General features: G+C 38.2%; 6 protein-coding genes and 1 long non-coding RNA gene across 9 annotated transcripts; 5 read left to right on the top strand and 2 right to left on the bottom strand.

The window, feature by feature from the left end:
- Positions 1 to 749: 749 nt before the first annotated feature.
- Positions 750 to 3,750, top strand: LOC124320829 (phosphatidylinositol 4-phosphate 5-kinase type-1 alpha-like). 2 transcript variants are annotated; one of them, XM_046783729.1, is made up of 8 exons: positions 750 to 1,776; positions 1,859 to 1,960; positions 2,041 to 2,292; positions 2,375 to 2,527; positions 2,605 to 2,769; positions 2,847 to 3,265; positions 3,352 to 3,484; positions 3,558 to 3,750. In XM_046783729.1, exons 1-8 carry the CDS (start codon positions 1,504 to 1,506, stop codon positions 3,648 to 3,650), a joined length of 1,590 nt encoding a protein of 529 aa, XP_046639685.1. In that variant the 5' UTR covers positions 750 to 1,503; the 3' UTR covers positions 3,651 to 3,750. The 2 variants fall into 2 exon arrangements, with proteins under 2 accessions (XP_046639685.1, XP_046639684.1); XM_046783728.1 differs by having other exon boundaries at positions 750 to 1,797.
- A 2,812-nt stretch (positions 3,751 to 6,562) lies between these two features.
- On the top strand, positions 6,563 to 12,001 carry LOC124321162 (nucleoporin NUP188-like). Its single transcript, XM_046784073.1, has 9 exons — positions 6,563 to 6,723; positions 6,788 to 7,528; positions 7,584 to 7,803; positions 7,864 to 8,148; positions 8,219 to 8,473; positions 8,549 to 8,974; positions 9,036 to 11,186; positions 11,246 to 11,382; positions 11,446 to 12,001. Exons 1-9 carry the CDS (start codon positions 6,710 to 6,712, stop codon positions 11,885 to 11,887), a joined length of 4,671 nt encoding a protein of 1,556 aa, XP_046640029.1. The 5' UTR covers positions 6,563 to 6,709; the 3' UTR covers positions 11,888 to 12,001.
- Positions 11,903 to 13,218, bottom strand: LOC124321164 (DNA fragmentation factor subunit beta-like). The gene is made up of 3 exons (XM_046784074.1): positions 12,847 to 13,218; positions 12,581 to 12,775; positions 11,903 to 12,519 (listed from the first exon to the last, which is right to left on the bottom strand). The coding sequence occupies exons 1-3, from the start codon at positions 13,142 to 13,144 to the stop codon at positions 12,017 to 12,019; spliced, it is 996 nt and encodes a 331-aa protein (XP_046640030.1). The 5' UTR covers positions 13,145 to 13,218; the 3' UTR covers positions 11,903 to 12,016.
- Positions 13,219 to 13,452: 234 nt separating this feature from the next.
- LOC124325734 (DNA polymerase delta catalytic subunit-like) lies at positions 13,453 to 18,225 on the top strand. The gene is made up of 20 exons (XM_046784443.1): positions 13,453 to 13,643; positions 13,708 to 13,810; positions 13,890 to 14,150; positions 14,228 to 14,386; positions 14,453 to 14,577; positions 14,646 to 14,744; positions 14,803 to 14,924; positions 14,983 to 15,149; positions 15,214 to 15,359; positions 15,450 to 15,686; positions 15,748 to 15,913; positions 15,977 to 16,534; positions 16,603 to 16,775; positions 16,843 to 16,980; positions 17,063 to 17,153; positions 17,239 to 17,397; positions 17,462 to 17,597; positions 17,658 to 17,784; positions 17,850 to 17,987; positions 18,056 to 18,225. The coding sequence occupies exons 1-20, from the start codon at positions 13,567 to 13,569 to the stop codon at positions 18,144 to 18,146; spliced, it is 3,273 nt and encodes a 1,090-aa protein (XP_046640399.1). The 5' UTR covers positions 13,453 to 13,566; the 3' UTR covers positions 18,147 to 18,225.
- A 1,624-nt stretch (positions 18,226 to 19,849) lies between these two features.
- LOC124326583 (mitotic spindle assembly checkpoint protein MAD1-like) lies at positions 19,850 to 22,915 on the top strand. Its single transcript, XM_046785494.1, has 10 exons — positions 19,850 to 20,069; positions 20,136 to 20,600; positions 20,661 to 21,077; positions 21,146 to 21,295; positions 21,356 to 21,531; positions 21,618 to 21,793; positions 21,861 to 22,081; positions 22,143 to 22,353; positions 22,421 to 22,608; positions 22,665 to 22,915. The coding sequence occupies exons 1-10, from the start codon at positions 20,010 to 20,012 to the stop codon at positions 22,848 to 22,850; spliced, it is 2,250 nt and encodes a 749-aa protein (XP_046641450.1). The 5' UTR covers positions 19,850 to 20,009; the 3' UTR covers positions 22,851 to 22,915.
- A 169-nt stretch (positions 22,916 to 23,084) lies between these two features.
- LOC124320721 (ninjurin-1-like) lies at positions 23,085 to 24,334 on the top strand. The gene is made up of 4 exons (XM_046783587.1): positions 23,085 to 23,327; positions 23,400 to 23,665; positions 23,748 to 23,872; positions 23,935 to 24,334. The coding sequence occupies exons 2-4, from the start codon at positions 23,419 to 23,421 to the stop codon at positions 24,193 to 24,195; spliced, it is 633 nt and encodes a 210-aa protein (XP_046639543.1). The 5' UTR covers positions 23,085 to 23,327; positions 23,400 to 23,418; the 3' UTR covers positions 24,196 to 24,334.
- A 122-nt stretch (positions 24,335 to 24,456) lies between these two features.
- On the bottom strand, positions 24,457 to 25,821 carry LOC124320722. 2 transcript variants are annotated; one of them, XR_006914026.1, is made up of 4 exons: positions 25,717 to 25,821; positions 25,397 to 25,526; positions 25,033 to 25,149; positions 24,457 to 24,962 (listed from the first exon to the last, which is right to left on the bottom strand). It is a non-coding gene; the product is annotated as an uncharacterized LOC124320722 (long non-coding RNA). The 2 variants fall into 2 exon arrangements; XR_006914027.1 differs by having other exon boundaries at positions 24,457 to 24,959.
- Between the last annotated feature and the right edge of the window lie 1,265 nt (positions 25,822 to 27,086).

Raw genomic sequence — 27,086 nt, 5'->3', positions numbered from 1 at the left:
CTACACATGAAGTTGTCGTAGGATTAACCCCCACGGCGCTACGGTATCGTTCAGTTTATTAGGTACACCCGTTTTCCCCCCATATGCGCCGTGTTAAATACGGCGTTTTCCAAAATTTACAAAAAATACTAAAAATCAAGCTAAAATCTTTTTCTTTGTGCCAAAAGATGCAGAATTCTTCACTCTATACGAATATAAAGAATAATTTACAATCAAATCAACTCAGAGAACCCTTCCCTATACCTCAAAGTTTTCCACTTCAAAATTTGGCGAAATTGGGCGCCCTCTGCTGGCGAAAGTGCAAGTTTGTTGAAAAAAGTACAAATTTTGAAGTGGAAAACTTTGAGGTATAGGGAAGGGTTCTCTGAGTTGATTTGATTGTAAATTATTCTTTATATTCGTATAGAGTGAAGAATTCTGCATCTTTTGGCACAAAGAAAAAGATTTTAGCTTGATTTTTAGTATTTTTTGTAAATTTTGGAAAACGCCGTATTTAACACGGCGCATATGGGGGGAAAACGGGTGTACCTAATAAACTGAACGATACCGTAGCGCCGTGGGGGTTAATCCTACGACAACTTCATGTGTAGAAAAAATGTAGATCATCATTAGATCTACTCAGGGCCAAAAGGAAAAAAATCTGGCCCAAGCGGTTCAAGAGTTATTGCATTTTTCTAGGACACGTAGTGCCATAAGAATGCATTGAAAATAGGGGGGTGTACCTAATAGTTTGGTGGGTACTGTATCAAACTACGACACATTTCTGGTTTGCTGCGGAACGCGGTAGAATATGCGCAGCGCTTGTATTTGGTTATTCACAGTATTTTGTACAGAACATATTAGATAACACTAATTATACATTACCATATAGTCACAATTACTAAGAAGAAAGCAATAAATAATACGATAATACGGAAATTTGAGAAACATCTTCAACTTCATTAGCTGAAAAAATGCGAAAAAATGATTACAGTGAACGTCACTATAAAGCCGAGTGACGTCAAACTCGAAATTTTGAATTGCCGCCAAGTTATTGTTGACCTTAAGCCTTTCTTGTGATCGAATTCAACAGGGAGCATTATCATTACAAGTCTACTAAAAACTCAGCTAAAAATTCACTCACCAGAACTTCCGGTTTCTATTTAGATTTTTCTATGCTGAGCAAAGACACTTCCGTTGTGCGGTTTTCACTTTAAGAAGGTCAAAATGCTGGAAAACATTTTTTCACGTCAGGAAGTTGTAGGCAAACGGTCGGGAAACGGAAATACGTCGTCGGTAGTGGTCTACCTCGTCGACATACATTCACTCGTAAACATTATTTGCCACAGCTGAAAATTGGGTACACTAGCAAGATGTATAGTACAGACTCGGCTGGTTTTTACCTCACTCAAGTTTACTTACTGCTTGGAATCAGGGTGGAGATGATAACGTGCATGTGTCTATGTGTGTATTAAACATATTTCAACCTAAAGTTTATCTGAGATATCCATTCGAAAGTGAAAAATGCACAAAACCTTTACACCGTTCGAACTGGGTGTGGTTACGACCATAGCAGAACGACGACCGACAACTCGAAGGGGGAAATTATCCGATTTAATAGAGGAACATGTTGATTTGGAGCAGGAAAGTGATTCTCCAAAACAAAGTCATCGACTACACGAATCCGGCAGCAGTTTACCTTCGCCAGAGGAGTCGTCGCAACTGTTGGTTCCTCCATCTGCACACTCTGTTAGCGACTGCGATACCGAAGATGACGATTTGAAAGATTTTGTTTTGGTAAAAAACAGATCACTTGAGGTTTGCTAATTTAATTATTTTGTACAGTGCGTGAATAAAAATTGGTTTGCGTTTCATTCAGGTGAAAGAAGATCATACCGCGGGAAAAAATGACGAAAAATTAACAACGGATCAGGATAAGACACTCGGCCACTCAGAGAATGATGAACTGACTTCTAAAAAGGTGAGGAGGAACTTGAATTTCCATTTAAAAAAATAACAACATTTTTGATTTGATATATATATATATTTTTTAAATAATAGATAAACTCTTGGAATATAATGTATTCCATTCAATTGGGTCTGCGCCATGCAGTTAGAGGACGGTCAGAAAAACCGGAAAGAGATATCCTGATGCAAGATTTCAAAACCATCGAGTCACAATATTTTTCTTTCCAAGGATCAGAGCAAATCCCCGATGCGCATCGATACTCTGACTTTCGTTTCGAGTCATTCGCTCCCGTTGCTTTTCACTATTTCCGTAATCTCTTCTGCATTCATCCCCAAGAATTTCTGGTAAGAAAAATGGACCAAAGTTTTTTTTTTTTTCTTTTAAAAGCCCCGCCATTTGAAATGGCAACATTTTTTGTTTGAACAGCTATCGCTGTGCAATCAGCCGTTAAGAGAGTTGGGCAATTCGGGAGCAAGTGGATCAATTTTCTACGTGTCAGCCGACGATGAGTTCATCATCAAAACTGTACAATACCAAGAAGGAAATTTTCTTCAGAAATTGCTTCCTGGTTATAATATGGTACTACTTAATAAAAATTTGAAATTGTAATGTGATAGACATGTATGAAAGTAAAACACTGTCGGCATTTGTTACAGAACCTCAATCAGAATCCCAGGACGCTGTTGCCAAAATTTTTCGGTTTCTACTCTTACATTTGTAACGCCAAGCACATGCGGATGGTAGTAATGAACAACTTACTGCCGTCTTCAATAAAACTCCACGAGAAATATGATCTTAAGGGTTCTACCTTCAACAGAAAGGTGAAACAAAATATGAATGTTATAATCTCTATAATAATGAACATTTTAGAATTTCATCACTAATTATTTCTGTACAGGCATCGCCGGAAGAACGGAGTAAATCCGTCCCCACATTTAAGGATTTGGATTTCATGGAAGTTCATCCAGGTGGGATCCTGCTGGAAGCGGAGATATACAACGCACTGATTAATTCCATCCAGCGAGACTGCCGTGTTTTGGAAAGCTTCAAAATAATGGACTATAGTCTTTTGGTTGCCATCCACAATCTCGATTCGGCGGCTAAAGAGGATGCCGAGCATGGGCAAAACAATTCGATTGATGGAGAAAACAGTGCGGGAACTAAAACTTCGTTTCGGACAGCCAAAACTAGTCAATCGTCAATTATTCTTCGAAAGGGTTCCATCGTCAGTCGCCGAAAACTAGTGGCCCATTCAACTACGCTAGAAAGTATCCAGATGAGAAATGAACCCATCAGTGGCAAGGGAGATTATAGTCGGTAACTATTTAAGGCTTTTCAATTTTCCACATAACAGATTATTTAATATATTTATGGGGTTTTCTTTCAATTTGGCAACTAAACAGACTTGACGGGATACCAGCTCGTAACGCCAAGGGCGAAAGATTGATTGTGTTTCTAGGCATCATCGACATTTTGCAGAACTATCGACTGGCGAAAAAAATTGAACATGCGCTAAAGGCAACCATTCACGATGGAGTACGTTTGGCTTTAAATAAATTTTTTTTGGAAAAGGGCGAATGGCTTAACTCTTCATTTGTGAATTATATAGGATTCGATATCGGTTCACCATCCTGCTTTTTACTCCCAGCGTTTCCAAAACTTCATGGCAAATCAGGTCTTCCGAAAAATTTCATCGTGTTAATCAAAATGGATAAATTATTTGTCATTCCATGCCAAAAGTTCGTTCGATCTGGCGTTTTGATATGATCAAACCTTGAAAATACATTTGTTGTTAAGTTGAATTTATAGTTGTTTCCACTTTGACTTCATTCAAGCACCTTTCTCGGATCGGTTTCCTTTTTTTAAGTCGCTGTGTGGCATTTTCGTGCCGTTCCGAAAATAGCCTAAATGATTCTGGTTATGAAATAAAGAATTATTAATTAATAAGGGATTGATTATAGTGATTTGCAATTTTACCGCAATGGTGCGTAATCCTGTCACCTGGCGTCGGTTACAGAAGCTTATGAGTTATGAATAGTCCACCTACAGACGACGTTTTTTTTTTGAAAGTGTGTTCAACTGTTTCAAAACAATCACATCCGTGGAGTCGCTCGATTATTCCGGCTAATAAAATGGGACCTATACAGTGAGGCGAAATAAACGGAGGGACGTGATGCTGGGCAGCCACAGCAGGATTCCGATCTAGAAAAAAGCAGTTGAGTTTGATAAGCTATAGACTATATAGTATATTGTTAGTTCATCAACGGTTTGAGGAGAGCGCGTGCCGAGACGGGCGGGCTGCTATGGGTCACAAATAACCGGCGAAGATATCGACCGGCCTCCCCCCGCCATCGGCTTTCGGAAATAAAAAAGGTCCAATCAAATCATTAGCCGTCCGTTCGTGCACGCAGAGCTCAGCGTCAATGAGGTGAGCCTCTGCTGTGTGTCAGTATACAAACACACACAACACAGGAAAGAGTGAAAGGAAAAAGCTGCTGGAAAAGTCTAGAGACTTGCCCATTAGAACAAATGTAACTAGACTCGCTCGTTTGGTCATCTATAAAAACCCAGACTAGGGCCGGGGTCAAAGTTATTTGCAAACAGTCGGGAATACCGCGACGCACTTTTCGTGGAATCGGCAACTTTTTTTCATTTTCAGTTTTCGGCTGCGTTGAGCAAAGTGGCGGCAAAGCAGAAGGTTTATTTTGCTATGGAAGAAATAGGAAATTTTCTAGATAAATCGCGATATCAATTCATTCGATTAATATAAAACAGACATTGAATAATTGGAATAATGAACATTATCAATCTGGAAATAGAGTAGCCAGTTATAATTTGAGAGAAATTTAACATTTAATTTGTAAACTGTTAGCACTACGTAATCGTCAAGCTTTTTGCCTCATCACAGTTATCTTTCGGAGCTACTTAAATTTACTGGCTTTTCCAGATAAAGTCAACAGTAATTCTCATGAATCACTAATTTTAAAGTAAAGATAGAATAAAGATTGAATTGCGATTAATATTTTCAATTATCTCTATCTCATCATTTAAAATATAGTGATCCGATGGATTCTATCGCTATAACATGAAGTTGAAACTTAATAAATCTTCCTTCAAATTGCCAATGGTGTAATTGGCGCACAACAACTATCGATGTTTCCTCTTTAATGTAATTTATTAATTGCTGCGCAGTTCGTCAGCAATCCGAGTTACAATGAAATTTAAAGTTCATTTTTAAAAAGTTCTATTGTGAAAATAATAATACCCGTTTTGCGTAATACTTTATAAAAAAGTGAAATATCTGCATATCAAAATCGAATAAGAACACGCACAAAAATACAGGCGGCTTTTTCAAATAAATCATATTGGGTTTTAGAAACATTAAGCGGGAAGCCAGCAGCGCAAGTATCTTTTACGATGATTTGGGTAATCAATTGTGAAATCAGTTGATTCGATTAATGGCGCATAATAAAAAAGATCAGGATTTTGAATAATGAACATTATCAATCTAGAGATAGCGCTGCAAATTTTTAATTGATAATAATTTGATATGTAATTACAGTCTTTGGCGATAAAAATTCGTCGATATATTTCCTTATCGCGAATGACTCTCAATATTGGTTTAAATAGCATACTTAATAATTAATTTTTAAGTTCTCATGTATCACTAAAATATTCAATATGAATTAAAACAATCTATGAAATTTGAAACGGTATTGAAATTTCATCAATTTCCAGATCATCTTAATTCTGTATGGCATATTGTGATAATGATAATGCATGGTATTCTGCACATCATGAGACGATCAATAACCGAGAAAATCAAATAATCTCTAAAAGCGAATCGCAATACGGAATGCAAATAGTGGTAGTAGATCATCTCAACTGTGAATGATATCCCGCTCAATCAGATTACAATTTTTGCCCAGTCCGTCACCAACCCGACATGCAATGAAATGTAAAGTTCGTTCATCAAAAATCCAATTTTGTAAATAATTACACCCATCTTGCGTAATACTTAATAACAAATGAAGAATATGCATATTTTAATAAAACAAGGACAGGCACAGCAATACAGGCGCCTTTTTCAAATGGAGGGATGCAAACAGCACCAAGTTGTTGTGTGTTTTTAATCAGTGCACTTGAGGAAGACCTCAACAAACACCATCTGCCCAGCAAGCGACAGACATCCGAATGATTTCGGCCTAAGATGATCACGTAATAGGCTTGGAACAAACGGGGCGCTGTTTCAAATACATTAACGCCTTATAGACAGTTCTAACACGACTCAACAAATTGTATCTTCCGACCGCGTTAGCGACATTAACGTTATATGCAGTAAATGGAAAATACATTTGTTTAAAGTTGAATTTCGCTGCATCCACTTTGACTTCATTCATGCACCTTCTCGGATCGCTTTTATTTATGTGTGGCAGTTCGTTTCATGCCGTAATGAAAATAACCTAAATTATTCTGGTTATAAAACTATCAAATTAATATAGTGATTTGATTGCATTTGCCTTTTTAGTTTTTACCGCAATGGCGTGTAATCCATCAGTCACCTGGCGTCGGTTACAGAAGCTTAAGAATAGTCCACCTGCAGACGACGCTTTTTTGAAAGTGTGTTCAACTGTTCCAGTGCAGTGTAGTCGTTGAATCCGTCGTTTGCATTAAGATTTGAATCACAAAGAAAACCATATGATAAATAAAATTTTTTCTGAGTTCTGAACACGAAATATACACGATCAATCTCTTCTAGAAATGGAAAAGAGCAAGTATGTGATATTACGTTTGTATCTTTATGTTTAATGCTTTACTCATTTCCCGGTTCTCTCTTAGGCACATGAAAACGTTATGGTCTATTTTGTCTGGTACCAACCAACCTTCATCACTTGATGTTGTTGGCCCATTTGTTGAAGGTGCTAAAGACTGGCTCATTTCTGGGTTGCAACACTTCAGGACAAGAGGGGAAGATTCTAGTCTCGCAACCAATACGTTTTCCACTATTCTTGGCCATGCCATTCAATTGAAAGCAGAAGATACATCTGAATTACTAGACAGCTACAGAAAAAATGAGTATCGTGGAACTGCAGACCAGTTTGAAAGTCTCTTAAAAAACAAGCATATTCATCCTGGACTTTTAGCTGAACTCTGTCAGTTTTATCAGAAAGAAAGGCTCTACCTTCTGCATTGCATAGAGTTTCTTATAAAAAAAGCTCACAACACACATCCATACTCCAACATCTTTGAAGGGTTTCTAGAAGCTTACAACAGTAAAGGTGAATTGAAGAAATCTCTCCTGACTCAACTGAAGATGCTCAGTAAAAGCAATCCTCCTCAGCAGTCTGGACTTGTCACACCAGCAATGATTAAATTGTGGTGGAGTTCACATTCACAAGAAATTCTTTTAGTCCTCCAGTGCTTGATGCACTATTCAGAGATTCACAGCCTAGATGCCGAAGACTTTTTAGAAATCCTGTCAACTTGTGGCAAACTCTCTTGTGATATGGAAGAAAGTTTTCATAGTGTTTGGCACATGCAAGCTGCACTTTTGGTGAAAGTTGTTCAGTCGAAAGATAAGTAAGTTCCATTTTACTCAGTCAATATATTTTGCCTCATTTTGACTTTTCTTCAGTTTTCAAGCTTTCAGACTGAAGAATACAGCAATTGAAGAGGAATTGGAAAGAATATCTAATATTGCAGAGTACTCTCCACTGCTCCTTGCTTGGATGCTAAATCATTATACGTCGGAAACCCCTATCAGTGGGTCTAAATTTCAGCAGTTTGGCGAAAAAGCAATTGAGCAGAGGGCGTTAAAAATAATTGCTGATATCGGAAATGACACCATTTTCCAGGTATAATTATCCGTCGATCTATCATTGTGAATCTTTTTTAATTTGTTTAAAATCTTTCAGGGCGAATCCACTCTACGTGAGACAGTTTGTCGAACTTTGAACAATCTCCTTGCAGTATTAGTCAGTAGTTTCGACACGGAAAGGCTGGCTAGCCAAGCGGATTTGCGTTCAGCAACCTGTAGTGTACTTCGTGGAAGTTCTCGTGCTGCCGAAAATTTCTGGACACCCGATCAAGGACTAAATTTTGTTTGGAGCGAAACAGTGAGCCAGTTCCCTTTAGAAATGGTTGCTTTGTTGGAACTTTCCAAAGCCGCCGCTCATTATTCAAACGAGAATAAAATCAAGGTTTGACTTTATTTACCAAATTAAATAAAAAATTACTTATTTTTAAATGACATCAATTATTCATTTGTAGATTTGTCGAGAGATCCAAGAGCTTCCCAATTTTATGGAACCGATTGAAAACATACCCGATTCATCGTTAAAATGGACTACTGCAGGTGTAGTCGTCTTGCTCCAAACGCATTACCCTTACAAAAATGTTGGATGCAAAGAAGTGCTATTACCACGCGGAGCCATGGGCAGTGTCGATGGCAAATACATCCGCTGGCAAGTGAAGGTCAACTTCTACGAAGTTGCTCTTACTGAAATTCAGATGCTGCTCCAACAGGTGAATCGAGAAATATTTTTTTATCTTGCGAGGAAAAATGACACATGCTGAAGTAACTAAATTTTTCAATCGAAGGCATCTTTCGGGTTGTCGGCCGTTAAATTTGACACGATAACACGAGTTCAACAAGTTTTGAGCTTCTTGGAGCTGATTTTTCCTCAGCTGGATAATCTGGCACCAATATACGCTGGCAAGTTCAGACAACTCATCCTCTCGTTAGTCGAACGTTTTGGTCCACTCTCCATTGCCACCCACGAGCTGTTGGCCAATTCCCTTAAATGCCTCGCCGCCGCTGTTACAAAATCAAACGCTTCGGATGTGGCGGGGAAATTATTCAGCACTTCCGTACTTCCTTCAGTTGACCGTCAGTTGCCATCCGTTGTTACCGGCAGTGAAATCTTGCCTGGCGTGATTGGCACCGTATTGGCCGGAGTTGAGTGTTCCCAAGGATCTTACCCTTTGACTGCCGCCTTCGTGAAATTAACCTCGGCTTTCATCCAGGTAAAATTCTGCAGTCATTATCATTTTAATTCAAATGAATTAATTTTTATTACCATTGTAGGCGGATTTGGCAGATGAGAGAGTTGCTGTGCCTTGCAATTTGTTCATTCTCCGAGAAGTTCTACCATTCTTGCTGACTAGACAATATGTCAGTTTAGGACAACGAGACTTGATGATTGGCATCTCACTCAACTGGCTCCATCTCCTCTTGCAAACGGATTCGTCGAATCAGGTGCGCCAGATGTGCGCCCGCATCTTGCTGGATTCACCGAGAGGAGAGGCGGAGAGCGTTGTGACGATTGCGGCGTTTGGTTCAGCGCTGGCCGAAATGCAGTTGATTAAGCAAACGGATTGGGAAGACCGTGAAGGACACGGACAGGTACTACTACGCCACATTCGCCTGTCACTCTCCATTCTCAACGTGCTACTCAACGATCGTGAAGCCGCTGGAAGGATGTCGCCTTTAGAGACCCTACTATCTAGCCCAAGTAGCGCTGGACAACACTTTACCACCGTATTAGCCCATTACATCTTTTACCGCTTTGACCTGCGATTGGCCACACTAGCACTAAAAGTGTTAAAATCATGCGCTAATCGCTGGAAAAACGTCTCTTTGCTGGCCTGCCTTGGGCATGATGCCTCCCTCATACGCAATACTTGGCTGGATTCCCTCGAATCGAATTTGGAAGATGCCGGACTAATACGCAACATTCTCCGCTTGATGACCGACTCTGTTGCCTCCCAACCAGGATTGATGCATATGTTGGTCAACGGGGATGACCGGTGCTTTAGAGCCGTCACTCGCCTTTTGTTGGAGTCGAAGGAATTAGAAGCTTTAGAACTTGTACACCAATTCTGGTTTCAGCGATGCTCCCCGGCTATCGAGTACTTCAAGGAACAACCGAATTTCTGGCCACAACTTTGTCTACCCCTCCTTACTTCCGATAAGGATCCGGAATTGAAGCGGATAGCCCTTCTTTTCCAAATTTTGGCTATTGAACTCTACAACACGTGTGGAAAGAAAGTTAATGCTGAATTGCAGACGGTCCTCAATCAACTGCCCTCCCATTTGACAGATTGGTCTGATTTGGTGCTTAACAGTTTACCTTCGTCTTCATCACCTGCCGGAAAAGATAAAACGAGCTTGGATTTCCTCCTATCTGGATGGTCGGACTTTCTAGTAATGCTTGCCCATTACGGCCCAGCAACCGAAGTTGGTACTCGTGCCAAAATCTCCACTGATGTACTCGAGTCCCTTATTGGACGGGCCGAGAGCGGCCACCATTCTCCCCTGTTAGGTAAATTAGCCGAATTGAACTGGATGTTGCAGTTAGTTGAGAAGAAAAGTAACAGTCAAATGCTATCTGGACTTGGCCGACTGTTGGTCGTTGTAGCTGAAAAAGAATTAACCTCGTTTCCAGCTCGATTTCAAGTGGCTGTTTTGACGAGTGCCGTCTCCGCCTTACGTTTGCGAAGTGAAACTGATACCGACAAAAAATTATCTACGTGGATGCGCCCTGTGTCTCTTTGTGTTCAATCATGTCTTATTCAACTACCGAAGTTGTTGCTTACCGAAATCAACAATCCCAATTCCAGGGCGACCTGTATTACAGCCTTGTGCCTATCTCTGTTAACCGAATTGCTCCCGGCTGCCCAAAACTTGTCCGCCATGCAAGAGACGTTTCTGCTCCAGTCGTTAATATCTACCATCCAGTTTTGCATACATCATCGACGGGGCTGGGAAGTGGCCGAAACTGCTTTGGCAGTCCTTCTCGCCGTGGCTAGAACAGACACTGGCAGTGCAGTCTTGACACAGCTTCAACTGGATCAAACTCTTTGGCTGCCGTTAGAAGCCATTTACGAAGCTCAACCTACCGTGTACCGATTAGGATTGCAATTGTGCACCACTGTGTTAGGTCGACAACGGCATTTTTTTCTTGAGCAAGCGCTGACATTGGCTGGTGTCCACCAACAGCCCATCACAAACATACTACTAAAACTTCGCCATCCGAGTAAAGACGATCTTCTCCTCGCCATCGATGTCATGGCGCTACTTCGACAGTTGTCTGTTTTCCAGCAAACTTGGCGGTTGCAGCATTCCGGTTCCATGCAGGGAGTTTTACAAGCTGCTTCTTCAGCTGTTTACTATGGCATCGCGCACTTAATCCGAGCTGGATCCCTCAGTCCTATAATGGGCACTAGTTTTGTCGATGTACGTATTTTCATCATTCTTTTCATCCAAATGATTTTTTTAATGATTCATTTTTCTAGGGGAAAGACAGTGAAGCAACTCAACCTTCTCCTGCTGTCATGGAATTGCAATCCCAACTCTTGGAATTAGTTTCTCAAGGATTGGCCATGCTCAACTGCTACAATCCCCCACTTGCTGCCCTTTTGACAGAAGACGGGTAAAATAATAGAATAACTCTAAAAAGAAATTATTTATTGATTTGATTTATATTTCTCATTAGGATCGACGTAGCGAAATGGGAACGACATTTAAGTCCTAGCTTCAGCACGCCATCGTTGGATCATCTTGAGGCTTCTCCCTCACTGAGCTTTGGCACCCTAAATGCTGTTGCTTCTCATACCTTAAGGATACTATCCAAACCGGATCAACAGCCGAATCAGCGAAATCATTTAACGATGGTTCTGGAACAGTCGTTGTCACTCCTCCTATCACAAGCTCTGTTGTACATCCTGGACCCACGACTCTGCGCTCAAGAAAAACAATTACTTAAACGAGAGCTTGGTGCCGAGCTGGGCAGTTTTGTTGAATCGATAAGAAGGCAAGCGCAAAGAGGTCTACGTTCCCCATCTGTCGCCTCTACCACCCCTCGACCAGTTTCGTCAACGGTTCATCAGAGTTTTCTTAAACTAGTTGGGCATATCGTTCAGCGAATCTTTAAATAATTTGCACTAATAATGAATAAGCCATCAACTCATCAATGTATTTAAAGCACGATTATTAAACTTTTGAAGTTTCGGGTACAATATGAGGACATTTAATAAAATTATCTTATTCAAGTGCTAAGAATCAACCTACACAATTTGGCATTCAGTATGTGGTCCAATAACATGGCAGTTTTTATGAACAAGTTTCAAATTCTTTTTTGAGAAGAGGAGGTCAAAATATTTTAAATGGTCAAATTCATTATTGCAACGTATTTTTAAACAGAGATCGGATAAAATTTTTACTCTTTCAATTACGTGATCAAGATTCCAGGTGCTGAATAAGACACGGCTCTCAGCATTATCATAAGGATTGATCTGATGGTTACTTTCACAAATAGTTTTGTTATATTGACCCTGACACTGGAATTGCCCTTTAGAGTCACACAACTTATCTTGACTTTTGTCTTTTCTGTCAAAGTAGCAAGCAAAATATTTCTGCTTCTCCAAACAGCTCTTAAACTTGTCAATTGGACAGGGGGAAAGATTGTTGTTTGAAAGTCTGTTTCTGGCGTCTCGCAAATAACTTCGTATCCTACCTTGAGCACATTTTCTAAAATATTCTTCTTTGGTGGTAACTAGTTTGTTACAACCTATGTATAAAATATATAAAAATTATTTGCCAATTAGAGTTATTTTCTTAACTTATCCTACCACTAAACCACTCTGGGTGCTCTGAAATTGAACTTAAGTGGCTTTTTGTTGAAGGGAGTTTGGAAACATACTGCCAAGTAAGTTTCAGTTTTTCATCCTTATTGTCTTCAATAAACTTTACTACTTCTTCAGCATTAAAATTTTGAAGATCATGAATAGCTTTCAAATATCTCTCCATTGCTTCTTGTAGCATACCTATTCGAATAATTTTAAACAAACCATCTGCATAAATAAAAAGGCTTTTCAAGTTTTCAGTAGGAACTTACCAGCAGAATGAATTTTAGCTGGTTGTCTAGGTTTGGCTTCATAAATGATTAGCAATGTATTATTTTGCAAGGAAAATAAGTAATCGTCATCGGACACTTCAGTTCCGTCTTCTAGACCAATAAAGAGGGAATCCCAATCATCTGAGTTCGTTATTACATGAAGTAGATCATTCGACTTTTTCTTCAAATCAAGCAAACTAGAAACAATTACACCAACTTTTCGAGAACGTTTCTCATCGGTTATTTTAACGGGTAATTTTTTTGATTTACAGCAGCTAAATATCTTCAATATTTCCATGATTTGATTAATAAAAACGTAAACGAATAACAACTTTATAAAACTGAAGACTTGTTTGAAAAAAGTAAACAGCTTTCCTTGTTTGCAACACTGCCATTTGTTACGACATCAAATTGGCATGAATATTTCAAATTTCCAATGACTACAAAGAAATTTATTTTTAAAATTCTCGGTGTGCTTAAAAAATATTTTACAAATGCTTGTATATAAATAAGCCAATTTATCTCATTTCAAATTATCAAATGAGTTTGAGAAAAATAAATAAATGTGGCAACTCAACTGTTATTATGTTCTGGTTACTTGCTTTATCTTATGATTTTTCGCGCGCACTGAAACAGCTGTCGAAGAAAGGAAAATTTTTCGTTTTAGGTTGTTTTTGCAACTAGTTCGAAATATTTTAACTGTGGAGCTAGAAAAAAATCATGAATACCAATAGTAAACCTTTTGGAAATAAAGGCCCAGGTGGTAAAAGTGGTCCTCCACCAGCCAAAAAAATTAAGTAAGTGATTATTTCTTTGCTTTTTAAAGGGCTTAGCAATTGCTAAATAAAACTGTATTTTCAGAGGAATAGATGAAAAGAAACCAATTTATGATGAAGAATTTGGTGAAGAGCCTGATGAGGCATTTATGTTTGCAGAAATGGAGTCAGATGAATTGATTGGACAGGTGCAAACATATAATGAAAATCAAATGCGTTAAAACATTTTCTGTTCTTACCATACTTTTGAGACATCCTTGTTATTAGGGACCTGAAGTCAAGCAGACAACAGCAAAATGGGCAAGACCTTCAGCTCCTGAACTGTCTGAAGAAAACGATCGCTTGGTTTTCCAACAGCTGGATATAGACTATTACACTGATAAGGCCATGAAAGGAATGCCAGGTGCCCAGTCAGGAACAGTTGCTACAATGAGAATATTTGGAGTGACCCGTCAACAAAATTCAATTTGCTGTCATGTTCATGGTTTTGCTCCATACCTCTATGTTACTGTACCTACCAATTTCATGGTATTGTTCAGTAATTTAAGACATCTAAAAATAACTGCTCTTTGCAACTAAACATTTCTTCTTATTTTTTGTCATAGCCTGAACAATGTCGGCAGTTTCAGGAAGCTCTCAACAAGGCATTAATTGCGGATAGCAGGTCCAAACAGGAAATTCACGAGTTTGTACTCGCGGTGGAGTTCATGGAAAGGGAGAGCATGTATGGGTACCACGAGAATAAGAAATGTCCTTTCCTGAAAGTAATCATCACCTCTTAGTTAGTATAAAATGATTATGTATTATGATGGTTGCAAATTTCTTTTCAGATTACACTCGCCCTTCCTCCTTTTATCGCCGCTGCGAAACGACTCTTGGAACGCGGAGAGATTGCGGCTCCTTTTAATTCCATGGCCTATGTGGCCTATGAATCCAACATTGATTTTGAAATCAGGTATGTTACTCGGTATGTGAAATTGTGGGACGTCATTAAGCATAATGATTTTTTATCGTGATAAAAAGGTACATGGTTGATGCAGATATTGTTGGTTGCAATTGGATTGAACTACCGCCAGGGAGCTGGCGTTTACGACCTCATTCTACCGTCAAACCGATGACAAGGTATTCTTCAATAAAGCAATTAAAAAAGAAATAAATATAAAAGGTTTAAATTTTGAAGATGCCAAATCGAAGTGGACGTCGCATGGAACAAAGTGATTTCTCATGCTCCCGAAGGGGAATGGGCAGATGTTGCGCCCTTCCGCATTCTGAGCTTTGATATTGAATGCGCCGGTCGTAAAGGTATTCGTTTTTAATGTTCTCAATCGTGGATGACATGTACGATTTATTTAAATGACAGGTATTTTCCCTGAGGCGGACAAGGACAGAGTAATTCAAATTGCAAACATGGTGTCGTTATATGGCGAGACGGAGCCGTTTATTCGGAACATCATGACACTAGATACATGTGCCCCAATTATTGGCAGCCAAGTGATGTCTTATAAATTGGAGGACGAATTGCTTGATGTAAAAAAATTATTTAAAAGTTTGCCTTAATTTATTTTTAAAACAAGTTTTTTTTTGCATTTAGAAATGGGCCGATTTCGTTCGGGAAGTCGATCCAGATATTATCACTGGATATAATATCTGTAATTTTGATCTGCCGTATTTACTCAATCGCGCAAAACACTTGAAGCGTGGCAAATTTGATTTCCTTGGACGCATTAAAGATAAAAAGTGAGCCACACCGAGCAAATACATACAAAAATAATTCGATTAATAATTAATCAAATAATAATAATTAATTAAAAATTACAATGCTATTAGATCGGCTATTAAAGAAACGATGATTCAGAGTAAGCAAATGGGGCGCAGGGAAAACAAAAGCATCAACATTGAAGGCCGTGTCCAGTTTGATCTTCTTCTAGTATTGCTACGTGATTACAAACTTCGTTCCTACACTCTCAATTCGGTCAGCTACCACTTTTTATGCGAGCAAAAGGAAGACGTCCATCATTCAATTATCACGGAATTGCAAGAAGGCAATCCGCAAACTCGTCGACGGTATTCAGTTCAAATAACTTGTATACTTTTTATGTCTTCAACATTTCTTTGAGTCTTACAGACTTGCGGTTTACTGCCTTAAAGATGCCCATCTACCACTTCGCCTGCTAGACAAGCTCATGTGCTTGACTAACTACATGGAAATGGCTCGTGTAACAGGCGTACCCCTATCCTACCTATTAACTCGTGGCCAACAGATCAAAGTTGTCTCACAGTTGTTAAGAAAAGTAAGGAAACTTAAGCTATAAATATTTTAGAAAATCCTTACAAAACTTTTGCACTTTGAATAGGCCAAGGAACAGGGCTTATTGATGCCCGTCCATAAAGCAGAGGCGGGAGAGGAATTTGAAGGTGCGACAGTTATCGAACCTATTCGAGGTTACTACAGTCAACCCATCGCTACATTGGATTTTTCTTCGCTGTATCCTTCCATTATGATGGCCCACAACTTGTGCTATACTTCCTTGTTGAATCCGCGTGACAAGGATAAGCTGAAAGAGGACCAATATATCAAAACACCTGCAGGCAACTACTTTGTAAAGGCCTCCGTGCGGAAAGGACTCTTACCGGAGATTTTGGAAGCACTGTTGGCGGCCAGGAAAAAAGCCAAGAAGGATTTGGCTGTGGAGACAGATCCTCTAAGAAAGAAGGTTCTTGACGGTCGCCAGCTCGCCTTAAAGATTTCAGCCAACAGTGTTTATGGTTTCACTGGCGCTCAAGTCGGAAAATTACCGTGTCTAGAAATTTCGCAAAGTGTAACAGCGTTCGGCCGAATGATGATTGAGAAAACTAGTACGGAAGTGGAAGCCAAGTTTCGCGTTGAGAATGGCTATGCTCATGATGCCAAGGTAAACGAAAAAGAATTGCACAATGCAAAAACATTTATCGGTTTCAATTGAATCTGAACATTTTGTAGGTAATTTACGGTGACACAGATTCTGTGATGGTGAAGTTCGGTGTATCTACGGTAGCAGAAGCGATGGTTTTAGGTCGGGAAGCAGCCGAATTTGTATCGGCTAAGTTCATCAAGCCCATTAATTTGGAATTCGAAAAAGTTTATTTCCCCTATTTATTAATCAACAAAAAGAGGTAAATTCTGCTTTCAAATGTACTAATTGCAGAAACGATTTTATAACGGCTTCCTACTTATTCATAGGTACGCAGGACTGTACTGGACCAAACCTGAACAGTTTGACAAGATGGATTGCAAAGGTATTGAAACAGTTCGACGAGACAACTGTCAGCTAGTCGCTAACCTTATCAACACCTGTCTTCAGAAAATCCTGATGGATCGGTAAACAGTTGTCACGCTATATATCACATGGATATCCTAATATAAAGTATACTTTTCCTTTATTTTAACAAAAAAATAATAGAGATCCAGATGGAGCCTTGGAGTACGCAAAACAAACAATTTCGGACTTGCTTTGCAACAAGGTCGACATTTCACTCCTAGTAATTACTAAGGTAACTACTAAGAGAAAATAAAAATATGATTGTCACGTTCCGAGGATGTTTTAAAACTGTTAAGTCTATCGTGTTGGGGTTGTAGGAGCTGACCAAGACGGATAAGGACTACGCTAACAAACAGGCACACGTGGAATTAGCTCACAAAATGCGTAAACGAGACGCTGGTACTGCTCCAAAATTAGGTGATCGAGTCCCTTACGTCATTATTGCCGCCGCGAAAAACACTCCAGCCTATCTCAAAGTACACATTTTTCAGCTCCTTTGAAATTTTTCGTGAATCTGTTAATTGTTTACTGTTATTTTAGGCTGAAGATCCTATTTATGTTCTGGAAAACAGCATACCCATAGATGCACAATACTATTTAGAAAATCAACTTTCGAAACCTCTTGTCCGAATTTTCGAACCAATCCTTGGATCCAAAGCGGAATCTTCGTTATTACGTAAACAGACACAACATTGTGTGAATACATGTAGCGCATATAACCTATTTATTTGTTTAGATGGCGACCATACTCGAACACGTTCAGTTATCACCTCAAAAGTAGGTGGGCTGGCGAAGTTTACTTCCCGCAAATCAACTTGTATTGGATGTAAGACTGTCCTTCCAAATGACAGTGCCGTTTGCAAGTAATAATCATAATAATTTTTCGCCTTTTATTAAATTTCAATATCCTAATAATAAAATTAAACAGATTTTGTAAGCCGAAAGAGTCGGAATTTTATCAGAGAGAAGTTGGTCAACTTTACGCTCTTGAAGAAAAATTCAACCGTCTTTGGACTGAGTGCCAGCGTTGTCAAGGTAGCCTTAACGAGGAGGTTCTCTGTTCAAAGTAAGTTGTATTTGTGTTGTGTATTTGAATTGAGACTCATGTTATAATTGATTAATTTTTAAACTTAGTCGGGATTGCCCCATCTTTTACATGCGCAAGAAAGTTCAAAAGGACCTTTGTGAACAAGAAAAACTTATGAAAAGGTTTGGCCAACCTTAGTTCTCGTCTAATCTGTCGAAGTCGAATGTTTTTGGCTGTAAATTAAATTCGAAACAATAAAATTTATAAAGAAAACGTTTATTTCGATTTATTCATTTAAGTGTTAAGCCGGTTAAACGAATAAAAATTTTCAGGCATTAAGCTAAAAAATTCGGCTCAGAATAAAAAACTGCACTGTTACAAAATATTTTGGACGAGAAGTTAGATATTTCGGTTCAGTGATAAATTCCTTTTATATTGTGTTACATAGGCCTACTTACAAGATTCCTTCGGTAATGTCCTTCGGGAATGTTTTTAAACGTTAAGGAGACAGAAAATCAAGGTTAAATAGTAGATAAATACATACTATTATGTTTGGAAAATTTTGTTTCCCTTTATTCTCTTAAATTAATTGATTCTTATTAACTAATTGACTAATAATCTGTCAATATTATCATAATATTCGTAATATTCGAAGTCGCACCACTCATAATATTATGAGTGGTGCGACTTAGGTGTGGCGGAGGCTTCGCCCCGCCACCCCACGTCGCACTTCATGTTTAGATTAAGTTAAAGTAACACTTATTACTAGAGTAACAATACAATTATATCATGCGGTCACATGTTGCATTACATGAGTCTTGGCTAATAGATAGCGAACTACCATCATACCCATTTTTCCCTTCTATTTATGTAACAATGATGGTCTAATGGTCATCAACCAAGGCTCCCATTCGCATGGTTCGGGGTTCGAATCTCGATCAATACGGAAAAGAAAACTAAATTTTTGAAAAATTCCTCTTAATAAGCTTTCGGAGGTAAATGGAAGGGGAAGATCGGTGGTAACTCTTCACGACCGCAAGAAGATCTTGATGACCGAGGAGAGGACAGAGGAAGAAGGGAGAGATGACCCAGAGCTTCAAAATGAATATAATCTAACATTTTAAAAATGTTCCTCAACTTCTTGGTTGATGACTAACTGTTAAAAAAGGAGGCATAGACATTTTACTGACAACCAAATTTATTAAAATCAAGATAAAAAATAGTAAACAAAAAGAGTTAATTATGAAACTAAAAGGGTTAAAAAAATAAAAGTGGGAAAATACAAAGTAAAAAGAAGAATAAAGACGAAATCGAAATCGAACATAAAAACCAAATCAAATAATTAATACTCTCCACTCCCATAGCAGAAAACTTGTCTTGCTAGGGAAGATCCAAACTTTTTTTTTCTTTTTGTTTACACTGCTGAGCATGCACTGACAGTTGGAAGGTTACGCAAAAAAGCGAATTCACTGCCTAGGATTCGGCAACCAGCTAGGTAACAAGTACGCAAATTAAATTTTTTAAACAGTAATGAAAACAAATGAAACCCCGTTAGGACATGTATCAAATTTTGACAGAATTATGTACAAAATTTGGTGACGATTGGTCATTCAGGGAAGAAACGTATAAAGGATAACTAAATGGACATTAAACCCTCTGAATTTCACTACTAGCTACTACTACCCTACCCCCTATACCCCACACCCTATATTGTTAAGGACCTTCGTATATAAATATACCTCAGGGATAAATATCCTAATCACCATCTGCCAAGCATAAATCCAAATTAAAAAAAAAAAAAAAAAATAAGTAAATTGCGGAAACTGAACGACATTCTTTTTGCGGTTTTCCGAACTCCGTTCCCACCAAGTAGGGATTCCATATAGCATCTCTTGATTTAGTTACAGTTTACAGACGACGGCGACGCTGAGTTTGAACACTACTACATTTTTTAAAAGTTGACCGACTTGACGTCTCTAATTTGTGATCAGATAAACAGATTTTAATTTGTTAATTACCAATTACGTCCTTCCACTAAGCATACTGACTTCATTTAAAAAAATGGAAAACTCCTCTAGAAATGTGGTCGATGACTTAGATTCGACTGTCCTCCGACATCAGGTAAAATGTTCATAACAAATACTTATTAAGCATTTCTTTAAATACTCATTCTTTTTTCTTTGGTAGGTTCAGAGATATTTCAATGAATTAAACCAAGAAGGTGGAAGTCCTCTTAATATGGAGTTTTTAAGTATGAAGAGGAAACCAGCAAGCATGGCTGTCTCTACCTCATCCTTGCGGACTTCTACGTTGGATTCTTTTCTTCCCAAGAAAATTCGCTTTGATTCTAGTGTTACTGGAGAAAATTCTTTTACAGGAGAATCTTCTCTTTTTTCTAAAAGAAATGCAGCTGAATCGTTCAGCCAATCACTTAATAAGTCAACAAAGCTAGATGTTGGAGCCCAGTATGAACAGAAATTATCAGAAAAACAGGCCAACATTCTTGAATTGCAGCAGAAAATTATCAAGACAGAAATGAAATTGAATAATTTTGTGACAGCCAAGGATCAACTCGAGCATGACCTGTCAAATTTGAAAGAGACATGCAAGACCAAAGTTAAACATTATGAAGATAAAATTGATGATCTTTATGTAAGTTTACTAAAAAAATTCATTGACTTATTTAAACTAGAAATAACAGATTTTGTTTAGGTGGAAATCAAGCAACTTCATCTAAAAAATGAACAATTGTCTAAAGAAAATCTATTGAAAACAGAAGCAGTTGAGCAAATTAAGTTACTTTCTGCGGAGGAAAAGCTATCATGTAGTAAGGAACTTGCTGTATCAGAACAGAAAATCATTGATATTGAACAAGGGTATGAAGAAAAAATCAAGAAGTTAGAACTCAAATTGGAAAATGCTCTATTGAAAGTAAGTCAATATCAAATGGAAGCAGAGGAAGCGAAAAATCAACTTAAACTTAAAGAAAGAGTGGTGAGCCCATCATCCAACCATCAGGTAGTTATTGAGCAGCAGAGTCAAGTAATATTGGAAATGCAGAATGCACTTTTTGCTCAGAGAACAACTTTTTCTCAATCTCAAGAAGCAAAACTATCTAGAATTCCCCAGGTGTGTGCTTAATTGCAGTTTATGAAACAATCAAAAAAACTTAATATTCTTCCATTTTTTAATTTCAGTTAGAAAAAGAGCTTCTGCAGCTGCAAGAGACCAATAAATTATATCGAGAAACAGCTGCAAATGAACTGCTGTTAAAGGAGAAAATATCTGCCTTGCAGGAGAGTGTTCAAAGATACAAGGAACAGTGTCAAGCTATACCTGATTTACAGGTGATTGTCTACTAATAAAATTACTCTTTGTATCTTTAATAATAGATATTTGTATTACAGGGAGAGATTAAAAAAATGGCATCGCACCTCCGTGACTGGGAATCCATGGCTAGTCGCTTATTTGATGCAGATAGTCTCTCTAAAGTTCAGACTCAGGTGGAGGACATGAGGCGAAAGGAGCTCAAGCTTACTGATGACCTGGGGAACCTCCAGATTGAAATAAATTCCTTGAATAGGTAGGTATCATTGAATAGTTATGAAAAATATGAGTCCCGAACCGTCCAGATCTTCAAGTTACAAACAACTTTTATTTTTCCTTTAGAGCAAATGTAACCTTAAGAGACCAGATTGAAACATTGAAAAATGTAGCCAAGGCAAAAGCGGACCTAGAAGACCGCATTAGAAAACTTGAAAGAAAACTAAATGTTGTTCAAAAAGATCGCGATCATTACCGAACAATAAATGAAATGTACGAAGGCGAGATGACACGTATAGGAGGTATTCCATCGATAAATCCGCTAACAATTAGAATAGTTTATAATTGTTATAATAAATTTTTGTTTAGCTCCAGCTACGGCGTCAACGGAGACAAAGAAAATTGCCGAACTTGAACGGCTGTTGGATGAATATCGGGAGTTAGTTTCATCTCCAGGTACTACACCCCCGGCTAACAATGAAACAGTAAGCAAGCTGACACAAGAAAAAGAACAATTGACCAAAGAAGTGGCTGAACTGAGACAGTTTATCAACACTTTAAAGGCTCAGTTAGAGCTTGCCGAGTCAAAGGTAGTAGAGTCATTCTATGTTCCGAAATCCGTTAATACCTTTTTTAAAAATCTATTATTAGAGTGTGGCCACCGATACTAGAGTTATCCACTTTACCAACAATCCTTTGGATAATGTTCGCCGAAAAACATTGGAGCAAGTTTCAAAACTTGAGAAAGAGAACGAGGGTCTACGGGAAAGAGTTCGTTTGATGGAAGCTGGTCATTCCCAAAATCTTACTCTAATGGTCGGAGATCACTTTGAACAGGGATGTACACCCGAACGCTTGAAAGGTTGATTAGTTTAATTAATATTGTGGTTATCTGATGAAATACTTAAAGAAAAATACCTTATTTACAGAACTAGAAGAGAAACTGAAATCTAGTGAAATGATGAACCAACGCATGGAAGAAGTGTTTAAAAAATATTGCTCTGAATTCCGCAGAGGAGTGTTTGAACTCTTTGGTTATCAGGTGGACAGTAGCGATGGAACATTTACCCTTAGATCTGTGTTTTCAGAGTCGAACACTGATAGCCTCTGTTTTAAAGTAAATTTCTAATTTGTCTGTGTTTATATATGAAAACTTTAACCTATTTTTCTTAGTACGTTGACGCCGGCTTGATGGTTATGGATACTCCGTACCTCCACACCATCGACGATTTAGTTCAACTTCACATAACCAACCAAAAGTCAATTCCCGTCTTCCTTTCTTCCCTCACGATTGAACTTTACTCCCGTCAGTCGATCAACTCATCCGCATATCCTTCCGTGATGGATACTCCGAGCTGAATTTTTTAATTTGTCCTCTGAATATTTGTGTTCGTTAAGATTTGAATAAACCGAAATAAACTTTTTCTTGATCTATGTCTTGACCTAAAAAAAATCTAGGTACTACTAAAAAAATTAACACAAATTATAAACCGAATCCGGAAGGTCGACCACACGGTTTGATTATTAATAAAACTTTTCATGTCTTATTCGTCTAGCGCGTGACCGAATTGCCAAACGTAAGCAGCTGCAAAGTAAGAAAGCAAACTCACTGGACTATTATTATTACATTTTTGATGTGGTTTGTGTACGGTCATCAGTTTGTTAGCGTCGATCACCAAATTGTGATGTTAAAAATTTTTGGATCGAGTATAGGTTTAAATAATTAAGAGCCATTTTTCAAGTGAATCTTGCGAAAACGTTGAAATCGACTTGAAGAATCTGCGGAATAGGATTTGAAGGGGTGTGGCTGATAAAAGACGAAGTTGCGACTTCCGGGTTTGCAAATTTTAAGTCTTTTTTATATGTTCATTTCACAATTTACTTATTTGTTTTACGTTATTCGTATAGTGGAAGAAAAAAGAAAGTTATGGCTTTTGATAATGAAAAGCACAGAAGAGACCAAGGCGCATTTCACCGTCCTACCGGAATAGTTGTTCCACTGGAGGAGTTAAGACCACTCACGGAAGTTGGCGAAGGAGCAAATAATAATGGACTGATGATTGTTGCAACTGTGTCAGGAAATACCCAAGATAATAACAATGGAGAGAACAACGACGGTTTCAATAATAACAAAGGCAATATCAGTTATACTGCAAAGAAGAATTTTTCCCAAGGTGAAAATTGAGTTAACTTTTAACCTTTATTCGATTGAAATCCGATAAATTAAACTTGGCTGTTTTCTATGGATTTAACAAGGTATGATGGACATTGCTCTGTTGACGGCCAACGCTAGCCAATTGCGGTACGTCATGCGATCCCCTTATTGGGATTTTCATCACAAGATGAACATTGCACTTATTTGCATCAGCATCGCTCTCCAAGTAGACTAATAACGTTGCCTTTTATGACTCATGGCTCTTCGACTCGTTACTTATTATTACAGATCTTAGCGGGTGTGCTGCTCGTCTTCGTTAGTCGCAAGGATTACAAGCGCAGAGAGGTTAACGAAGCAACCAGAATTCTGAACGATGTTGTGGTCGTTTTGATTTTTGCCATCACCTTCGTCAACATTTTCATTGCAACATTTGGAATTGACGACGAAAGAACAACATATGAACGATGGAAGCAGGCCTCCGGTGCCCCAGCCGAACCTTTCTACACGCCCATAGGAGCTACCATTTCGACTCTTGCTCATACCCCATAAAATAAAAATGAATGTGACATCTCGACACCGGAAATAAAGTGAGGTAGTAGGCTAAGGAGACTGAGGAGGTGGATATTTCTCGGGCAATAAATATGTAATTGAATTTCAATCTAGAGAAATAAATGAACTATAATCGAAAGTCCGTTGTTCGTTTTTCATCTTCTGAATTGAGGTTTTTAACGATAGGTTAACTGATAAACAAATAAACTACGTTACTCAGCCAGGTGGACTAAAAATAATTATCTACGTGAAATTACTGGCTCCTATTCACCTATTGCTATTATTGCTTTATACAGCCCTTTACCTTAGGGATAATCACAGATGATATCGTTTGTGAAAATGTGCAAAGTCTTTCGTTGAAGGAATTATCTGTGCATTATTAAGCAATTCGGAATGACGATCATGAGTTAAGGCACATGATTTGAAATTTACTCCTTATTACAAACACGGGCTACTGAAATATAAATATAAATGGTGACACAACGATATAACACGTTGAGTCAAGAAATTGTTTGTGATGTGGTTAATTCATTTTACGAGATCAACATTAAATAGAATGGACGCCACTCTTTTTATCCCCACAAAAGTATACATTTTTTTGCTATATTCTTTCCCAATAATAAGCAATTTAATTACGCTAACAAATCAAATTGGTCTTTTGAGCATTACGAACCATTTGCAACATCACGTCTCCGTTGGCTTCTTCGGTATAAGTCGGTGGAAGCCTTTGAAAGAAGCTTTACAATACACAACAACTGTGCAGTCTTCTAAGTAGAAAGATCTCAATTATTTGTTTAATTATTGGAAATCAATGGGAGCCTTGGGTAAGCACCATACCTGAGTCCATCATCAAGGATATGGTTCATAGTCATGAGGAAGTAAACCATACTTTTTGTTGCGGCAATTCTTACAGCATCTGTCTTGCGACATGGACCAGGCTTCCAATCTTTGTTCCTAAGGTTTTGAATGCAATTTTAGATTTAGTACATAAATCCTTCTAAAAACCACACAAACTACTGTACAGAAAAATGATTATAAAGAAACTGAACTTTAAACCATGGTTTCAATCTCATAATAAAATCACAAAACAAGTAATGTAGAAATTACTCACATCCAGCTAATCTGACAAACTGTTATCTTGCAAGTTATTATGAATCACAGGATGAAGCAAAGTATTTGCTTTCATCAGAATGTTACTGACCTTTGGTGAACAATTCCAAATGGACAATATAAGACCAATTCGTGAACTTGATCACAAATAAGATCAATCTCAAGGCTATTAAAGAGTAGTTAAAGGATCACGGTTCGTTCCGTAATCCAATCCTTTATATCTATAAAAAAAAATTTCATTAACTGTTTAATAAAAAGACTTGGGAAATTTTTTAGAAGCTTCACAAAAAATGAAAAACAAAACCAATAGATAAACAATGTAAATTCAACTAAAATTTTTCTAAAAAAGACGTTTACATTGAAAATTTTACATGCCTGCATTAAAATTAACTACAAATTCAAAAAACTTACAACTAACATTTTCAGCACAAAATGTCAGAAACTCGAAAAAAACGAAATTATCGAGTAGTGAAGTAGCCAGACTGCCCTGTCAGAGAAGAGAAAGAACGTGCAAGGTTGCCACCAAAAAGGCAAAACCCCATTTTTATAAAATCGCACTTTAAACTTGACCGCCAGATAGAGTCCTCAACGTCTTTAATAGAGTAGACTCTTAAGTATTGCGCAATAAAAGAATTTTCCATCTATTCGGTCTTTTATTGTTCTTTTTATAATTATGCCCTAAGTAGTAATTGCTCGACATTGATTGAACAATGTAACTAAAAACCAGTAGAAGAAGAGTATCTAAACTAATAAGCATTGCTCGATACGAAGTAAATAGAAATTTCATAAAATGTGAACAAGGAAGTACTTGCAAATCCAACTGGTTTGTTGAAAAAGTACATAAGCATTTCTAACCAACTATGCAAATCATATCTGTTCTAGAAGTTTCAGTAAGTTTTCAAGTTATTTCTGAAAATTGTTTTTTGACTGTTCCTTACGATCGAAAAGAGGCAAAGTTTCATCGTCTTGAGAATGGGTTTCATTGGTTCGATAAGGCGCATTTTGCGTCTTGGTGGTCGAAATCGATATGATTTACTTAAGAAGGAGAAGATCCGTTCCTCTTGTGTTCTTTTAAGTTTTGCAAATACAAAAGATACACTTTCATCGTCGACTTATGGATTCGAGCTAGCTGGATCGGCTTTGGATTTCTCTCTTCCACTTGAAACTGGTGGAATCGAGCTTGCTGGATCGGCTTTGGATTTCTCTCTTCCACTTGAAACTGGTGGAATCGAGCTTGCTGGATCGGCTTTGGATTTCTCTCTTCCACTTGAAACTGGTGGAATCGTGCTTGCTGGATCGGCTTTGGATTTCTCTCTTCCACTTGAAACTGGTGGAATCGAGCTTGCTGGATCGGATTTGGATTTCTCTCTTCCACTTGAATATGGTGGAATCGAGCTTACTGGATCGGCTTTGGATTTCTCTCTTCCACTTGAATCTGGTGGAATCGAGCTTGCTGGATCGGCTTTGGATTTCTCTCTTCCACTTGAAACTGGTGGAATCGAGTTTTTAGGTCCAACTTTGGATTTCTCTCTTCCACTTGAAACTGGTGGAATCGTGCTTGCTGGATCGGCTTTGGATTTCTCTCTTCCACCTGAAACTGGTGGAATCGAGTTTTTCGGTCCAACTTTGGATTTCTCTCTTCCACTTGAAACTGGTGGAATCGAGCTTGCTGGATCGGCTTTGGATTTCTCTCTTCCACTTGAAACTGGTGGAATCGAGCATACTGGATCAGTTTTGGACGTCGCTCTTCCACTTGAAAATGGTGGAATCGAGCTTACTGG

The sequence above is a fragment of the Daphnia pulicaria genome, chromosome 1 (assembly GCF_021234035.1).
Source record: "Daphnia pulicaria isolate SC F1-1A chromosome 1, SC_F0-13Bv2, whole genome shotgun sequence".
NCBI classification, from domain to species: Eukaryota; Metazoa; Arthropoda; class Branchiopoda; order Diplostraca; family Daphniidae; genus Daphnia; species Daphnia pulicaria.
The sequence above is the reverse complement of the archived record's forward strand: the minus strand, read 5'-3'. Positions and strand labels throughout refer to the sequence as shown.

Coding starts and splice junctions, on each gene's coding strand:
- LOC124320829 (XM_046783728.1), top strand. CDS start 1,504: ATGCACAAAACCTTTACACCGTTCGAACTGGGTGTGGTTACGACCATA. Junction 1,798..1,858: donor TAAAAAACAGATCACTTGAG/GTTTGCTAATTT, acceptor CGTTTCATTCAG/GTGAAAGAAGATCATACCGC. Junction 2,293..2,374: donor TTCATCCCCAAGAATTTCTG/GTAAGAAAAATG, acceptor TTGTTTGAACAG/CTATCGCTGTGCAATCAGCC.
- LOC124321162 (XM_046784073.1), top strand. Junction 11,187..11,245: donor TGGGCACTAGTTTTGTCGAT/GTACGTATTTTC, acceptor TCATTTTTCTAG/GGGAAAGACAGTGAAGCAAC. Junction 11,383..11,445: donor GCCCTTTTGACAGAAGACGG/GTAAAATAATAG, acceptor ATTTCTCATTAG/GATCGACGTAGCGAAATGGG.
- LOC124321164 (XM_046784074.1), bottom strand. CDS start 13,144: ATGGAAATATTGAAGATATTTAGCTGCTGTAAATCAAAAAAATTACCC. Junction 12,776..12,846: donor AGCTAAAATTCATTCTGCTG/GTAAGTTCCTAC, acceptor TTATTCGAATAG/GTATGCTACAAGAAGCAATG. Junction 12,520..12,580: donor GCACCCAGAGTGGTTTAGTG/GTAGGATAAGTT, acceptor TTTTATACATAG/GTTGTAACAAACTAGTTACC.
- LOC124325734 (XM_046784443.1), top strand. CDS start 13,567: ATGAATACCAATAGTAAACCTTTTGGAAATAAAGGCCCAGGTGGTAAA. Junction 14,578..14,645: donor AACATTGATTTTGAAATCAG/GTATGTTACTCG, acceptor CGTGATAAAAAG/GTACATGGTTGATGCAGATA. Junction 17,398..17,461: donor ACACTCCAGCCTATCTCAAA/GTACACATTTTT, acceptor CTGTTATTTTAG/GCTGAAGATCCTATTTATGT.
- LOC124326583 (XM_046785494.1), top strand. CDS start 20,010: ATGGAAAACTCCTCTAGAAATGTGGTCGATGACTTAGATTCGACTGTC. Junction 21,794..21,860: donor CGAGATGACACGTATAGGAG/GTATTCCATCGA, acceptor ATTTTTGTTTAG/CTCCAGCTACGGCGTCAACG. Junction 22,354..22,420: donor TACACCCGAACGCTTGAAAG/GTTGATTAGTTT, acceptor CCTTATTTACAG/AACTAGAAGAGAAACTGAAA.
- LOC124320721 (XM_046783587.1), top strand. CDS start 23,419: ATGGCTTTTGATAATGAAAAGCACAGAAGAGACCAAGGCGCATTTCAC. Junction 23,666..23,747: donor AAAGAAGAATTTTTCCCAAG/GTGAAAATTGAG, acceptor GGATTTAACAAG/GTATGATGGACATTGCTCTG. Junction 23,873..23,934: donor GCATCAGCATCGCTCTCCAA/GTAGACTAATAA, acceptor TTATTATTACAG/ATCTTAGCGGGTGTGCTGCT.